The following is a 17,399-nucleotide window of genomic DNA, read 5'->3' on the forward strand; positions in this document are numbered from 1 at the left end:
AACCCGCGCCACATTGTACTTAAAAAAAACAGGCACCACTTAAGATAAAAACCAAAGATTGTAGCGGCGCCCAGCTCGCTCGACTCATGTCAAGAGCAAAAGAGGGCGCTCGTAATTTTTTTGCTTTCGCTCGTTGCAGCGGATCCGGATATAAGCAAATCGTTGGAAATCGTTGCACCAATAAATAAATTTCCTTTAAAAAATCCACCCCTCTGCCACATAGATGACCGAATAAATCAGGCAAAGTGCACTATGTATGCTTGTCACTTGTTTCTGTGGAAGGCACTGTTCGGGAACAACCAAAAGGACGTTTCATGGATAGTGCGCGCAGTGAGTCGCACTCAGTGCGTAGTGACGATTTCATTTTGGGAGTCTAAGTTAGACTCCCAAAATGAAATAAAAATATCTCTTAGACTCTAAGAGATATTTTTATTTCATTTATTATTTCGCAGGTCAATACAATAAAATGACAAAAAACAAAGAAAAGCACCCGCCGGATTGCTAATACTAGTAATAGGTTAACCTTATTACTATCTGGTAGCAACAGTAGCCACTGTGCACCGTCGGTTGTTCCGTGTGGGCACTACACAGTACAGGTAAATGTACATGACACAAGGTGCACGCGCATGATTTGGTTTTTTCAGCACCACGGTACCTGAGCCCCACAAATAGGGCTGTAGTGGCTGGCTTTTACAATCTGTCTCTTATCTGTCGCCAGTAAGAGACAGGTCGTGAAAGCGAGCCACTACAGCCCTATTTGTGGGGCTACAACACCCTATCAATACGGTGGATTTCGACTCCCTGCTTATGTTTACGCGAAATGATTTGAGCACTGTTTTGTACTGGTCGTCACACCCTACTTGTTTACAGGCAAAGTCCTCTCAGTAGGTCAGTAAAAAAGGCTTCTTTTAAGTTCGAGGTTGGGAGCCCAAGTGTTTGTTTTCTGTTTAATATGAAGATCTACATGTGAGGGGCTTTTTGTAAGTTTAGCCCTACTATTGCGAAATAAGAACATTCTGGGAGAGGGAATTCCCCAACCTTTCATGGTACTATTATGACCTCAGTAGCTCCATCCAATCAAACTTGTACACGTACACTTGTGTACTTTGTTGTAGAGTTCAAAGTTAAAAAAATATCCACCCAAAGGGTAGGCCCCCTATGCCCTGTATAAGATTTGGCCTGCTTTGATTTTCAGAGGAGAGAAGCCGAAACAGGAAATCAGAAGTGAGTTTAAGTCAAATGTGCCAGAGCAAGCAAATTCTGGATAAGAGTGATGGTCATTCAAAGGCCTAGGGCCTACCCCTTTTTTTGGTTAGGATTGGAGTGTGACCTTAAAATTTTAAACTGTCAGTAAAGATTTTTGAACCGACCCATCACATTTTCAGTGGAAATCTCTCCTTGATCGTCAAGTTAGGCCAGGCCCCCTACATGTACTGTTTAATTGAAGTTTTTGTTTACAAACCGCAGTGAAACTGGAGTTGGTGACGTACGTGTTGTTGTGTTTGGCGAGCACTGGCGATTGTCTCGATACACCAATCAAACCAATCAGAGAGCCACTCGGAGACCCACCTGAAAGTGAAGTAGTTTACAGCAGTGAAACCCCTGCAGACCTAGGTAATTTGTTTTTATTTTAACCTCAAATTGACATTGAAAAACAGCTTTAAAATGTGTTTCCATTGTTCATAAATCAGAATGATAACCACATGATACTGTGTCAAAAATATAGTGCGACTTTTCCACCATAATACATGCAGGCCTACTTGTATTTCACTTTGTGCATGGTGTCTTAACCGAATTGAGCAGTGCATGCCAAATTCATAGCTGATTTTATTTATATTCCACCATACATGTATAGATAAAATTTTGTGTATAATGGTCCTGTGAACTACCTAGGCCTATGGTATGGTCTTCTGTAGACAAAAGTTGCATCGTGTCATGCCGTAGCGTCCTTTCTTATTACTGTTATGCTGTGTTTAATGCATTGCATTGTGCCGTCGTGGTGTCACGTCATGCTATTGCATCGTACCGTCGTGTCGTGCCATCGCATCGTACCGTCTCGTTATGCCGTCACATCGTGCAGTCGCATCATGCTCTCACTGTTGCCTCATCACTGGTGGAAATAGGGGCGCCCTTAGAGACGGAGCTACAATGTAACTTCCATACCAATACATACCACCAGCCCAATGCATGCACAGTATTTTTTCCAGGACTTGTGACATATATGCCCTCTACCGGCCTTGATAATCACCAGCCATTTTAGAAACAGTAAGGCACAATGGCATGATACAACGGACGACAATACAACGCAACAGCACGACATGCAGGATGCAACAGCACGACAGCAGGATGTAACAGCCTAAACTATGATGTATAAAAGCCGTACAGTGACAGGCAACGTGATGGCCTGACACAACACTACGACGACAAAACATGACGGCACGATACAACAGCAAGACACACCAGCATGATGTGACGCCATCAAGAAAAAAATGACGCAACAGCATGATACAACATGACAACGGCATCACATTAAACACAGCATAAACGTAAAGAGAAAGGAGGCGACGCCACAACGCAATGGAGGCATTGCAGCTTCCTGTCGTGGCATCTGGGCAACGGCACGACACGGCATGATTTTGTTGGCTATAGAACACCATACTATGGTGTGTACTTTGTAACGTACCAGTTGTTGCTGGTGTGAAGTTAGTTACGTATTCCACATTTGACATTTAATGTTGAACAGAAGAAATAAGTTTAGACCCAGGGCATGGGCTTTATATTTATTATTTCGATTGAACAAAATAGTTTCGAGGAAAACAGGAGATTGTGACCCATCACAACAAAATGAGAGTGAAGTGGCATCCCGCTTTTTCATATTTTGAGGGTTCAAAGTCTAATTGAAGTGGATGTCAATTTTGGGGCTTTGTAATATATGGAAAGAGTAACCCATTTCCTATTTAATTTCAAATATTTTGCATGATCATATAAAAAAAAAAGTAATTTTCTCAGCAATTTTGACAATAGCATTTTTTATGCCTGGTCTGAAATGTTGAAACAATATTGGGAACAAAGACACAAAGCTACCAGAAAAATGTCACATTGTCACCTTATACTTTTACCTGGAGTGTTCCATGTACATACCACTGGGAAGTTCTTTTTCTGCCAAATTCAAAAATATCAATATATCTGAATTTTTGAAAATTCAGACTTATACATAGAATGTATAAAACTGACTGTTTTTCCTTCAAATAATTATATTGCCTCCAAAAAAAATCACATAAATTTCCGGGCTTGCTTATTTGACCCCAAAAAGCCATGCCTCTGTGGGAAAGGGTTGTGTGTGTATACATCATTATGAAATGGCTGTACAATGTGAATGGATATGCATGCTTGGTTTGGCAGTTTGGTGGTTTTTATTTTCCTTTTGCACTCCATCATTTCTAGGGGTGTGTATCCTGAATGTCAATTGTCAAACGGTTACTTATCCATGTCAAACATCGAACTTCACATTGGTTCGATTGTTTTGTCATGTGAATGGACTTTACGCCTACTATGAGGAATTATTACGAAGTTGTGTGAAGTAACATGTAGATACCGTTTTTTGTGTATTTAACAAACCATAGGCCTGTCTGATTTCTCTCTGTACATGAGAGTAATTTGGTAAGGTTTCAGTTTGTTGGTTAGGTTTAAGTTTAGGTTGAGTATATAAAAGTTGAAACTGAAGTTGTGAAGTTAGAATGTCTGTTTACTGAGCTGATCATCTTTGGAAGGAAATTTATCCCAAATATGCCTTTTATTTTGATAAATTTTATTTGATATGTTTTATTTGATATGTGTTACGATTGCTCTGATTTTTTTACTAGAGGTATTTATGGAAGTTTGTTAGCTACATGTACTTGGCAACGTCACAGAGAAGAATATAATGGTGTTTGTCTAATACTTGGTCACTTCACTGCACACGTCAGGCTTCTATGACTCCTGCCTTAGATAATGCGGCTCAGTAACAGGCATACATTAACCCTAACAATCCCCAATCCTCGGACAGGTGGAGGATTGTTAGGGTTAATGAAATAGTAAAATTAATTTCATGGGGTGACAGATTAGATGTTCTGAATGAAATGGAATGTTCTATATGTCACAGAATGCGATAGCCTCAAATGTTGTTAGTCCTCTATTGTTGGTTCTCAAAACCACCCATCTCAGATCGATAACCCCTTTGTTATGTTTATGCTCGGCATGCTCAGCTCTCGGTGATTTTGACTCGCTATGCAGATAACTTGGTGTAAAGGTTTGACTTGTCTGGGACTGTTTTTGCCCAAGTTGGGTGAATAGACTAAAGATAAGATTGACTGAATAGCCTGTAAGTCATTTTTTTAAAAATGTTGACAAATAGGATGGGTGGGAGGTAAACAAAAATCAGATTTTTAAAACTCAAAAATCCATTTCGAAATGCGTTTTGATTACACCGTGAAGTTGGAGCTAGTTAAACCCAGGGAGGCCTGGTAAAAAAGAGTGATGTACCGGCAGCTGTTTTTGATTTTATTCTTCTGAAACGTGTGGAGAAAAAGTTTATGTGAAGGCGTGGCAGCTGGAAGGCAAAGTCATGCCCAAATCAAACAACTAGACGCTCACACCTCTTGACTTTAACCAAAGCCTTTAAATTGTGATCAATATCACAGTATTCTCCTCTTGGTCAGTAGTGTCTCATGCAAGGATTTTTCTGTCGATGAGAAAACAAATCATCCGAAAAACAAACTTCGAGACAGACTTTTCTCAAATTAAAGGACAAATTTCGAAATAATTTACATTGTTAACGGTTACTTTTTTGATTGAGCTTAATTTAAGCCACCCCTCAGCGTTTTACCTTGACATGCGTGTGTCAGAAAGCTTAAAAGCAAACCATCCTCCCCCAAAAAGTGAATTAATAAATTGAAAAATAAAGGAAAGAAACCAATCAAAATCAACACTGTTTTTGATGATTTTCCTTCATCGTCGGGCAGTGGCGTATTTGGGGGGGAGAGTTGCCCCCCTCCCCGACAAATTATTAGTTTTTAATTTATTTTAACAAAGCATACTCCATAAGTAAGAAGGAAAGTAATCAGTATGTCAAATATTATCCCCAAACCCCTTAGAATACCATATCAGCTGAGTAAGTCTTTTGATCCCCCTGAACATCATGTTGAATGAGACTGAAGCTACAGTCGCTTTCGAATTTGGTCCACCCCCCCACGCAGCTAGATACGCCGTTTTTCAGGGGACATGCAATATGTTAGAACTGACACTGATTGGCTGCAAGAATCAAGGAAAAACTGCCCAAAATACAAAACTTTAAGCATACAAATACCAGAAACAAATGAATATATAAGAGGAATAAAGGAATGCATTTGAAAGGAAAGCAGGGAGAACATTCTGTGGTGATTATATTTTTGCTCAAGGCCATTTAGTGGCATATGGGTTGGGCAGAGGGCACATTCCTTCGACCGCCCACCCTTGGAAATGCCAATTTTATTGTGATCTATCTATTAGGACTTGGAAGCGCCTACACAATGGGAATGATATCAGCACCTTCCCTTAAGAGGAGTTAATCTTTCATCAATGAAAAACGGAAATCTTTTCAGACTTATTCTACCCATCCCCGAATAAAATCTGTGTACTCCGCCTCTTTTTACTTAATTGTCAAGTTTGGTAGTTAAAACGTCCACTGTTGAAAATTTTATACCAACTCACTGTTAGGAACATAGGTGAAAGGATCATATTTTCACTGCCTTTGGAATCCTTTATGATCATAGATGCACTGAACCTTAAGTGTCAGGAGTATCACAAATCACCTGACTACATTTGGGAGCCTGTGCAGGAGGTATGCATCTCATGTCGCCTTTGCCAAGACTCAAAGGATGTGCACTGTCAATCATGCAAGAGTGAGTAGTCTCAAAGTAGCAGAAACAACGCTTATAAACCTAGTAAATTATAAAGTTGAATCTGTATATCACGGGACCTGTGATACAGCGCTGAAAACCCATTTTTCCTGCTGTGATGAGATATAATCTGGCAATTTATGGAACTACATATACTTTAAAGCAGTCTCACATGTATATGACCAAACCTTGGAAAAAAGAACCTGTTTACTACACTTTTGACTGAAAATACTTTGTCATTGAGGATGCCTTCTTTCAACCTTTAGGCCCACTCTTTTGGCGCCCCGACGTTGAAGCCTCTCCAAGCAAGATTCTCTCGGTGAAACAAAACCATATTTACAACCTGTTCACAGACTTATCCATCTGTATTTCAGAGGCCACAACCACCCAGGTTGGTGAGGTTACAAAGCCTCTGTCATCCTTGGACCTAATTGCAAGCCCGAACGAGACTCAGAAAAATGTCCCTTCTACTGCCCTTCCTGGACACGATGTGCCAAAGCTAACAGAGAACACCAAACTTGGTATGCATGTAAAACCAGTCACATTTCAAAACAGTAGGCTATGTACGGGAATGAATATTCAACCATGATTTGCAAAGCCATACCCTAACCTCTCTCTGAGGACACTGTACTATCCTCAAAATGTTCTGGTTAATAAAAACTGCAAATGGCAGTGTTGTTTCGAAATTTACAAAATCTAAGTCAAGCTCCATAAACAGAGATGGAGGGTTTTGATTTCAGAGTTTTGTTTGATCTCTTTCAAATTTGCCCTTGACCATGATGTTTAAGGGCAGGACCATAAACTGATTACACTGCTTTAGTAGTTTAAAAACACAATATTTTTTGTTTTCGTTCTGTCTGCGACCAGGGGCTGTTGCCATTGCAGCAATAGTCTTGGGATGTGTTTCTAGTGTGTCCATACTGGTCGCAGTAACCCTCATGGGGATTCGCTTCTTCTGGAAGAGAAACCGGCAAGGTATATTTTTTATTGGAAAACAGCAATACAGACAGACCAAGAATTCGATCTCATTGTCACAACTTGTATAAATTACCATTGGAAACAGATGAGTGGATGAGATGTTATAACAAAATGCCATTTAAACTGAACAACTTAGTTCAAAATATCAATTAAGGGGAAAGTGTTGTCGATGCCTCCTGCAAGACTTGTGACAGGGCCACTATACATGTTTATTGTGGACCAAAATTTTTCTCCAGATCTTAAAGGCAGTGTATAGGATTTGCAAGATCTCAAAAATGCCAGTGTCGAAATATCTTGAAAAACATGTATCATACTGTAAAGTAAGTACATAACAGTGTCAGATAATCTGTAAAATCTTATCGTCGGGAATGCCATCTTTTTTGAGAAAAGAGAAATTTTATGTTTTTTCCAAAGATCGTCCGGACGACAATCTTTGGAAAACACAATTCTTTCAAATACTGCAAGCATTAATAGGCGCAACGAAAATGTGTGTGATACATTGAACTGTTGGAAGTCTATATGAACGGGTAATTTACAAACTGCCAACATGCCTTTGATAAGCCTAAGATTACTATTAAATAAATAAGTAGATACATAACCATAACCAACAGTATAAATGAGAATTTGGACTGGTTTAAAATCATACTTTCTTTATGAAACTTTGGAAGTTTACCCCACGTGAATATATCATCTTGCTATCACCCCCTTAAGATGATAGAATGGTCCAATAGCCGTGCCTTCTGTACCAAAGCCTGGTTTTCTTAAACAAAATCTCCAAATCTCATACGTTCACATACCCCTGCCCAGCCTACATACATGTGTGCAAATTTCCCATGTGCCTATTACAATTGCTAAGAAGACTTGATTATGCATACTGCTCCTTGACCATCCACAATGCATCGCGGTCTCATCACCACGTTCATTCTTCTTTTCTCAGCGCCTATCAATTACCGACATGTCTTTACAGCATTTTCACAGTTTCGAGTTCCGTAACAGCAGCGATGGCACCGACCCGGATCCCCTCCCTGCCGTCCCTCCTCCATCACAAGGGGCATTCTCGGAGGCTGAAGTGGTCCATGTTGTCCAGCCAGACCTGTTCCCCAGTAGGACCTGGCTCCAGATCATGTCCTGGATCGCAGTGACTCTGTCTGTTCGGTACATCGTTCGGCTCTCCCCTCCACGGGCCCTCAACTGCTCTCTTCCGAGTATGACAACATTAACTATATTGCTGGCCTGACTCAACCCGAGGGCTGCCTTCGCACTCTTGAGTGCGACATGATCAACGTTTACGGGCTCCAGTCTGTGGAGCCCCTAAAGGGGCGCATGAGATAATATGCCATGTGCACGAGATAATATGTCATGTGCACGAGAAAATCATGCGTGCGAAAAAAAAACTTTTTGGATTTCCCTTTAGGGGCTCTGTACCCATCGTCAGACCCTACGCCTGCAACGACACACTCCATTCAAGCGTCACCCTTCAAGCCTCAAATCGGCTGAGCCCATCTTCCCAGAGATCCTCCTGGATCACTCCTGCGTGGAGATGATGAACGTTCTTGCGAAGGCTAAGCGCTGGTGCACAACTCCTCCCAAGGCTATGTCTTACTACCGCTTTCCCTGGGAGGACGTCTCTTGCTTCCTGTCAACCCAGATATCCCTGATGCTGCCAGAGACAAGATTTCGTCTGATTCCGGCAAATGCAACTGGGATAGGGACAAGGCCAACTTCAACTCAGTTCTTCGACTCCAGCCACGTCTTGCCAGCCACAGGTTCACACACCGTGCCCCCAGTCCCTTCGGTGGGCGACGCAGGTGACTACTCCCCTTTGCCTTCAGCGGCTATCGGTCCCGAACCCGTCAGCAGCCGTCTGGGCAATTTCATTGGGTTCTTGTGGGAAATCACCACTGACAGCTGGGTCCTCGCCACCATTGCCCATGGCTACACCCTCGAATTCTTGAGCTCCCCGCTGTCCGAGATGGGTTGCCTTTCTACTCCCCCTCCATGTGACAAGTCCAAGCGCCTGGCTCTGGAGGAGGAGATTTCAGCATTGCTATGCAAGCGAGCCTCCACGCTGGTGCACCCAAGTCAGTTATCCACCGGCTTCTTCGCATCATTTTTCCTGACACCCAAGACAGAACCGGGAAAGTGGTGACCGATAATCAACTTGAAATTGCTCAACAGATTCATCAAGCCAAAATGGTTTTGGATGGAGACCCTGAACATAGTCTTGCGCTCCCTACCAGTCCCGTGATGGCCCGCCTCCATAGATCTGCGGGATGCATATCTTCATATCCCGTACACAAGGAGGACCGCAAGTTCCATCACTTCGAACACTGCAGCCAAACCTACCAGTTTCAAGCTCTTCCGTTCGGCCTCTCCACTTCACCAAGGGTCTTCACCCAGGTTGCCAAGACACTCACCGCCCATCTACAACAGCGCAACGTTCTCATCTTTCAATATCTAGACAACTGGTTAATCATCGGCTGTTCCCAAGGCCAGCACTTCTCTCACCCTTGACGTCAGGATGCACGTGGGGTTTCTCATCAACTGCGACAAGTCGGCCCTCAACTCATTACAGAGGCCACCTACCTCGGTGCGATCCTCAACCTCTGCAAAGGCATTGTGGGTCCGACGCCAGAGCGCATCCTCAACTTGTGTTAGTGCGTCCTCCAGTTTCTGTCGTCAGAGGCTCCTCCGGCGTTAGCCTGGCTTTGTCTCCTCGACTTAATGGCCAGCCTGGTCGACCTTGTCCCATGGTGTCAAATGCGGCACCATCCCATGCAAGAGCGACCCGATTACTACCCCGGTCCCTCTTCCATGGGATATTTGCAATCACCTTCGATGGTGGATCGTCACTGAGCACCTGTCGGTCAGCCTTCCTTTTGTACCTCCAGATCAATACGTGACTGTGATGACGCATGCATTGCTATTCGGATGGGGAGCCTCCTTTTCTCCACTCCACGCCTCCGAGGTCTGGGACACCACCTCCCTAGGTAAGCACATCAACATGTTGGAACTCTAAGTGGTGTTCAATGCTCTTTGTTACTTCCGACAGCATTTAGTTGGCCGTTCCGTTTGAATCTAGAGCGACAACTCCACAGCAGTGGTGTACATCAACCACCAGGGCAGCACTTGCTCTCCTCAACTCTGTATCCTTACATGGCAGCTCTTCATGTGGGCAAGCAATCAAGGGATCACCCTCCAGGCTGTCCACATAGCGGGAAACAGCATAGCAGACGCACTCTCTCGGGGCGCTATCCGTCCGACAGAGTGGACTCTTCATCCAAATTTGGTCAGCCAGATTTTTGCGGAGATCGAGCGTCCTCATATCGACCTCTTTGCATCTGCCGACAATACCCATCTTCCGACATTCTGCTCAAGGTTCCCTCAACCTTGGGCATGGGCGACGGACACCCTACAGGTCGACTTGTAGGGCCTTCTGGTGTATGCCTTTCCTCCAACCTCCCTCATCCCGCAGGTCCTGTCCAAGATAGCACACAAGCCATGTTGGATCGATCCTCCTCATCGCTCCATTCTGGCCTAGCCAACTTTGTTTTCCAAGACTGACAAGACTCCTGGTATGACAGCCGCTGGTCCTTACAGTCAGGGATCCGCTGCTCAGCACCAGAGGATCATCACTTGATGTGCTGGCGTTGTCCAATAATCCTTCAGGGTGTTGTGCCTCTCTGCAGATGCTGCATCCGTGGCGGCCCGGCTGTCCACTCGCAAAATTTACAACAGCCAACTACAACATTTACTAGATGGTGCGACAACCAAGATGTTTCTGTAAGCGAAGATCCTGTAAGTTCCGTCGCAGTGCATTGTTGAGGGTCAAGGGGCAGTATGTATAATCAAGTCCTCTCAGCGGATTGAAATAGGCACATGGGAAATTTGCATATGTAGGCTGGCAGGGGTAAGTATCACTAGGAGACCCGACCCACTCCACATGGGGGGAGAATTTCGAGACATTTAGCTTTCTGTATTTTTCAATAACAGTAACTCTCATGCCCAAAATGCAAGAATAGTTACCATATTTGTTTGTTTATAAAGTGTTATTGATTGGTACTGACGGTGTGTGGGTGGTTTTGACTGTCAAAGGTACGTGTGGAGAGCGAACAATGACTGTGGTTGATCGTACACATGTACGTGCATGTGCACATCGGGCAGTGATTGTGGTGACTGCATTGGCTTCACTCAGTGCCAATGAAACGTTGTTTATTCGACAAATTCTCAGCGTTGCATTGTTAAAGAGGTACTACAAACTTCAAGGTAACCTGTAAATTTACCAACCACTAGTACTACGCGAAGGCGTGGAAAAAATGCATTTTGAGGGCCATGATCGGTCTGCAGATCAACCTCGCCTGTGAATTGTACAGGTACTCAGGAGATTCCTGTGGCACACGGATTTTTTGTGAGACAAGTTACACAAGGTGCGCTTTGAGGGTTAAAAATAAACTGCATGTCTCTCGATTTTTGCAAAGCAGTAATCTCAAAAAGTGGAACAAGTTCGTGGAATGATCACAAACCACCAAATCGGTCAATTCTGACATTGTAGTAATTAATAGTAAATGCAAATCCTATACACTACCTATAAGTCCCAAGACGAATTGAGCAGAGACTAAATACACCGCATTAAACAGGACTTAGAGACTGTACAGCCAAGGCCTACTTGTGACATTTTAGTCTCTTGTTCAATTACCTTTTGATATTCAAAAAAAGCAGACAGTTAGGGATTTCACCTGAAATTCATTTTCAGCAAATGATAAGGCACCAACTGACGGTACTCCTCGCACAGACGGAGAAAGGAATGAAGGAGAGGAGAGATGCCCACTGAGAGCACACATCCCTCAGCAGGACCACGAACCGGTCCCGTCACATCATCCGCAAGATCCCAACATCATAACGGTCACTCCTGCCGATGCAGGTGTGGCCATGGATGAGATGGTGTAGGTGTAAGAAGAGCTGCATGGGACCCTGAAGCAATCATACCGTGACGAACAAAAAAGGAATACAGAATAAAAAAGAATCGAAGTAGGTACAGCGAAAGTGCGTCACCGGTCCGTGTGTATACCGTCCATTGATTTTTTGTTCTTGTTTAATTCCACAAACGCAAATTGCAATCGTTTCCCGTTCTTATTAGTTCAAAACAGGAAACCGTCCTCCCTCCATTGGTAAGCATGTTGTTCATTTTTTTCTGCAGAAAAGCGATCAACAATTATGATCCCTTTTTCATTTTTATTTCAAAGATGAAATTGGTAAAACATTCAGTTGTTCGTTTTGTGAAAAATCTTTTGGTAGATACATACACGGACTGCGTGCCATGGTGTGAGGTGCTTCCTGAGCCTTGATTTGTTTATGGGCTCGTACCTCCGGGGCCACAGTCAGTTTGTGGGATCGTACCTCCGGGGCCACAGTCAGTTTGTGGGATCGTACTGCCGGGGCCACAGTCAGTTTGTGGGATGGTACCGCCGGGGCCACAGTCAGTTTGTGGGATCGTACCGCCGGGGCCACAGTCAGTTTGTGGGATCGTACCGCCGGGGCCACAGTCAGTTTGTGGGATCGTACCTCCGGGGCCACTGTCAGTTTGTGGGATCGTACCTCTGGGGCCACAGTCAGTTTGTGGGATCGTACCCCGGGGCCACACTCAGTTAGTGGGATCGTACCGCCGGGGCCACAGTCAGTTTGTGGGATGGTACCGCCGGGGCCACAGTCAGTTTGTGGGATGGTACCGCCGGGGCCACAATCAGTTTGTGGGATCGTACCGCCGGGGTCACAATCAGTTTGTGGGATCGTACCTCTGGGGCCACAGTCAGTTTGTGGGATCGTACCGCCGGGGTCACAGTCAGTTTGTGGGATCGTACCGCCGGGGCCACAGTCAGTTTGTGGGATCGTACCTCTGAGGCCACAGTCAGTTTGTGGGATGGTACGCCGGGGCCACAGTCAGTTTGTGGGATCGTACCTCCGGGGCCACAGTCAGTTTGTGGGATCGTACCTCCGGGGCCACAGTCAGTTTGTGGGATCGTACCGCCGGGGCCACACTCAGTTAGTGGGATCGTACCTCCGGGGCCACACTCAGTTTGTGGGATCGTACCGCCGGGGCCACAGTCAGTTTGTGGGATCGTACCTCCGGGGCCACAGTCAGTTTGTGGGATCGTACCGCCGGGGCCACAGTCAGTTTGTGGGATCGTACCTCCGGGGCCACAGTCAGTTTGTGGGATCGTACCGCCGGGGCCACAGTCAGTTTGTGGGATCGTACCGCCGGGGCCACAGTCAGTTTGTGGGATGGTACGCCGGGGCCGCAGTCAGTTTGTGGGATCCTGCCTCCGGGGCCACAATCAGTTTGTGGGATCGTACCGCCGGGGCCACAGTCAGTTTGTGGGATGGTACCGCCGGGCCACAGTCAGTTTGTGGGATTCTTACCGCCGTGTGAGATCATCCATGCTCGAGCTAGAGCATTGTGCCTGCTTGTGACAAGCTGAGTTTTATAAAGTTGCTCATAAACATTGTATGATGCGTGGCTTTGCTATAACTATTGACGAACAACGTCACGATATTCTAGTGACAACAAATTTACACGTTTATTACATGTCTATTACACGTGTCTCTCAAAATGCTTGTAGCTAGTTGTGTTATATTTAGCCAGAGTTGATTTCATTTGACATAATTATCTAGACCTCCTGATCGATTTATGCTGAACTTAACTGTACATTATCTGCTCTCTTTCTGAAAGACGAGAGAAGGGAAAACTAGCTTGGCTTTTCCAAACGTTGGTACGCATATCAATTATTGTGAGATTTGGTTTGCTTGCAAATGTAAACTAAATAATCAAAATGTTCCTATCAAAATTTAACTCAGGTTCATTGCCTCTGGTGCAGAATGATGAAGATAATCGTTCAAAACATGGAGATATTAAACACAAGGAGTGAGTACGAAGTCCCCACAGACCGTAACCCGATTACCCGCTCTGGCCAGCTCCATAGACAACGCGCGGTTTCTGGCCCCAGTGTTGACGATCCTAGATATTCTTTGTACACAGTGATCGCCACCGCATACTGGAGTAGGTATGAATAAATGGTGGAGAAGATACACGAAGAAGATACGCAGTTCAGTAGTCCTTAGGAGTCAGCAAGAGATCCCCGCAGATGCACTCGAAAATTCTGAATCGGCTGTGGCTATTTGGTAAAAGTTGGACGTGTTTTAAAGTCAGTTATGGCATTTTGCGGTTCTGGCGGTAGAGAATAAATATCCAAAATATTAACTGCGATATTTCTATGATAAGTCGTAATCCTAGTGATTCCTATGGTTGAAAGAAGGTGGAAACGTGCCGCAGGAAAGCATTTGACAACGTGATGAGGTTTCATACCGAGCCAGTTGTTGCCAACGACAACAAAGGGTAACGAGTTTTCCCATTTTTTGGTGTGTGTTTTTTATTTCCTCTGGACCAGCTTTATTCTTTCAGTTTTCTTGTCACGTATTTTTTGGAGAATTTGTGTTTGTCAGTAATTCTGTTTATTGTTGAGAGAGACGTTTTGAGGGTGTAAAGACGTAACCAAGTTTTCTTTATTTTTGGAATATCAGAACAATCACTCAAATTATCGAAATTTAAGTCTCCGATGACGGTGGATTCCGTCTCGATGGCGGCCATGTTGAACGTGTGGAAGTTTACGGGCATGCATGCGCGGTTCCCACAATCATTTGCAAATGCAACTCCAAGTAATCCTTATAGCCCGCAAGCCGTGCGTAATTTGTTTTGTCCTTGCAACACGTGCAGTGCTTGCGGTGGCCATCATTGACCCTTTTGATCTCTGTATTTGCCTTCTCCTTGTGTATAATAGCTCCATGTTCAAATTGATACTGTCTACAACATATGAAAGGTACAACAATGCACTACTCATTAGTATAACTGGCCGGCTTAGTAAAGTTTCAGTAGTTACGTTAGTGGCTGGTATCTAGTTTGCTTGTAAATTGCAATAACAATTAAATGTAGTGCCATTTTTAATGAAGTACAACCAAGAGCAGATTCAGAACCAATTTTTGGGGCGAATGGGGCATAAGGAATTTTGGAAGGCAAAATAACATTAAAATCTTTATTTGACCTTTATCATGGCTTTTCGAAAGGATGAGAATATATACATTTAGGGGCTTTTAAACGATGTTAGAGCCAAGGGAAAGGCCTTTTCTCATTTTTTCAAGATTTCCTTTCCTCCTTTTTTGGGGGGGGGGGGTTCATGGCTCCTTGTTTCCGCCCCTGACCCTGCCCTGGGTATAACAGAAGTGGATTATGCACAACAGCAGTAGCAATTTTCGAAATTCGGGGATGTGTGACATCATCAGATATGGGCATTGAAGGACCTGCCTGGGCGATTCCCCCACTTTTGCCACCAGTGATTATTGACCATTGGACGTTGTGTCAAAAGTAGGTTGGGGAGAGAAGGGGGAACTGACATAGCAATGCTGTGAAATTACCTAATATCACACTGCAGAACTCTGGTGTTATATTGCTACTCTCTGTGTATTATGGAAACTGGGGGTGTGACATTAACTCCACGTTAATGTCAGGTTTTATCCATTTATCATTTATCCATTTTTGTAGTAGATAGATCTGAGACGGTTATTAAAGCATAATTCTGTGCTAGTTTTCTTTAAAATAAGGATTACCTTTGTCTTCAAGTAATATTAATTGAATTCTGATGGATTATGTACCGGTATAGCACATTATGTAGTTCGCGATCTCTTTGAATAGTAGAATTTCATTTTACGTTTCCCTTTTTATCGCATATACAATCATGACGAGCCGCATTAATGCCGTTTGTGTATCCGTATCTACCGTACAGTTGTTTTGAAAGATTCCGAATAGCTGTGTCAAGTTTTAGATCATTGGTAGTGGTTAGTAGCCTTTAGGGCCTACAATGTACCAATAAAATGTGAGCAAAAGCGTAAGCATATCATGATGAGTCAGTTTTCTAGTTCTTTCTCCCCAACAATGGCACTCAAATCATGAGCTAGTCGTTGAGGTCAGTTACGCTCTTGGAGAAGACAATGATCCTGGTAAATTCTGGAAGTATAGTGATCCAGAGGTTGCTGTGTGGACGTGATTCAGGTTGGGACAGCTAGACCACCCCTGCCCCTTTGACCTATTAATGCTTGGACTTATGTACATGTTGGGGATAGTTCTTAAAATAATTTTCTCATCCGAAAACGCTGTGATACGGTGTTCTGTGGAGGACAAAAGTGGGTTGCCTCGTCCTGTTGCCCTGACGCAACGCCACGACAGCTTCGTCGCGTCGTACCGTGGCGTCGCCTCTTTTCTCATCACTTTTATGCTGTGTTTCTCATTACTTTTATGATGTGTTTAATGCACTGCGTTATGCCGTTGCGTCGTGTCGTCCCGTCTTGCCATCGCATCGTACCGTCTCGTTGTGCTGTGGTGTCGCGTCGTGCCATCGACTGTTTCGTCGTGCCGTCGCATCGTGCTGTTGCCATCGCCTTTATATTAGAAATAGGGGGCACCTTAAGAGACGGAGCTATGATGAACACATCATTCACGTCTTATGCACGCACGCACATTATTTTTTCCAGGACTTGTGGCATACACCTTCTGTGGGCCATAATAATCACCAGCCATTTTTAAAAACAGCCGGATACGACGGACGATGACACGACAGAACGACACAACAACGTTAACGATGCGATGAGACGACTATATCAGGACGCGACAGTACGACGGCAGGATGCAACGGCCTTCTCAGTGTACAAAAACCATAATATGACAGGCGACCCAACAGCACGACGCGGCGCTACGACAGCAAGACACGACAGAATGGTACGACAGCAAGACGTGCCTGCACGATGCAACGGCATCAAGAACGACGCGACGGCACGACGCAACGCATTAAACACAGCATAAAGGTAATGAGGAAGTAGGCGACGCCACGACATGATGGCACGACAAGAAGGACGATGGGATGACGCAACGCAATTTTGTGGGCTTTCGAACACCATACTTTTATATTCATTTATGCAAATCACCAATTACTGCATGAAGCCACGGACGTGTATAATAAAATCTGGACTCGCAATGCCCTTAATCAGCTTATGGAGTCATTGAATCCACTCGCAGCCATTTTACCGAGCTGAATACAAAGCTTTCCTGGTAATGCCCGCCTTTGTTCTTCCTGACGTCAATAGTAGGGAGCCAACCCACGCCTTTGTATTCGGCTCGGTAAAATGGCCGCTGGTTGGCTTCTTTTTCATACAAAGGCGTTGCAAGTCCAGGTTTTTTTTTTATATACGTCTGTGCATGAAGCCCTTAGCATTTGTATGCACTGGTCCCACGCTTTCTAATCTGAGATTAATCTCACCTAACATGCCTAAAAATTCTGTACTTTAGCATGTGGTCCGTGTAAAACTCACAGCTCCCCTCTTATGTCTCAGTGGATTGTTGAAAAGTGGACGGGGGCTGGACGCCACATGACACTAGAAATTTCATGATTATACTTTTCCCCTTGA

The 17,399-nt window shown here is 44.3% G+C and overlaps 1 protein-coding gene across 3 annotated transcripts; it reads left to right on the forward strand.

Annotated features, from left to right (window-relative positions):
• The first annotated feature begins 96 nt into the window (after positions 1 to 96).
• On the forward strand, positions 97 to 15,835 carry LOC110973109 (uncharacterized). 3 transcript variants are annotated; one of them, XM_022223631.2, is made up of 6 exons: positions 97 to 344; positions 1,468 to 1,614; positions 5,790 to 5,918; positions 6,290 to 6,436; positions 6,783 to 6,890; positions 11,647 to 15,835. In XM_022223631.2, coding segments are annotated over exons 1-6 (726 nt in total). In that variant the 5' UTR covers positions 97 to 343; the 3' UTR covers positions 11,841 to 15,835. The 3 variants fall into 3 exon arrangements, with proteins under 3 accessions (XP_022079323.1, XP_022079321.2, XP_022079322.1); XM_022223629.2 differs by having other exon boundaries at positions 97 to 330; XM_022223630.2 differs by lacking the exon at positions 97 to 344 and adding an exon at positions 1,008 to 1,224.
• The last annotated feature ends 1,564 nt before the right edge of the window (positions 15,836 to 17,399 follow it).

Source organism: Acanthaster planci, unplaced genomic scaffold, assembly GCF_054643075.1.
Source record: "Acanthaster planci isolate LZ-2023a unplaced genomic scaffold, COTS_SCS Contig104, whole genome shotgun sequence".
Lineage (NCBI taxonomy): Eukaryota > Metazoa > Echinodermata > Asteroidea > Valvatida > Acanthasteridae > Acanthaster > Acanthaster planci.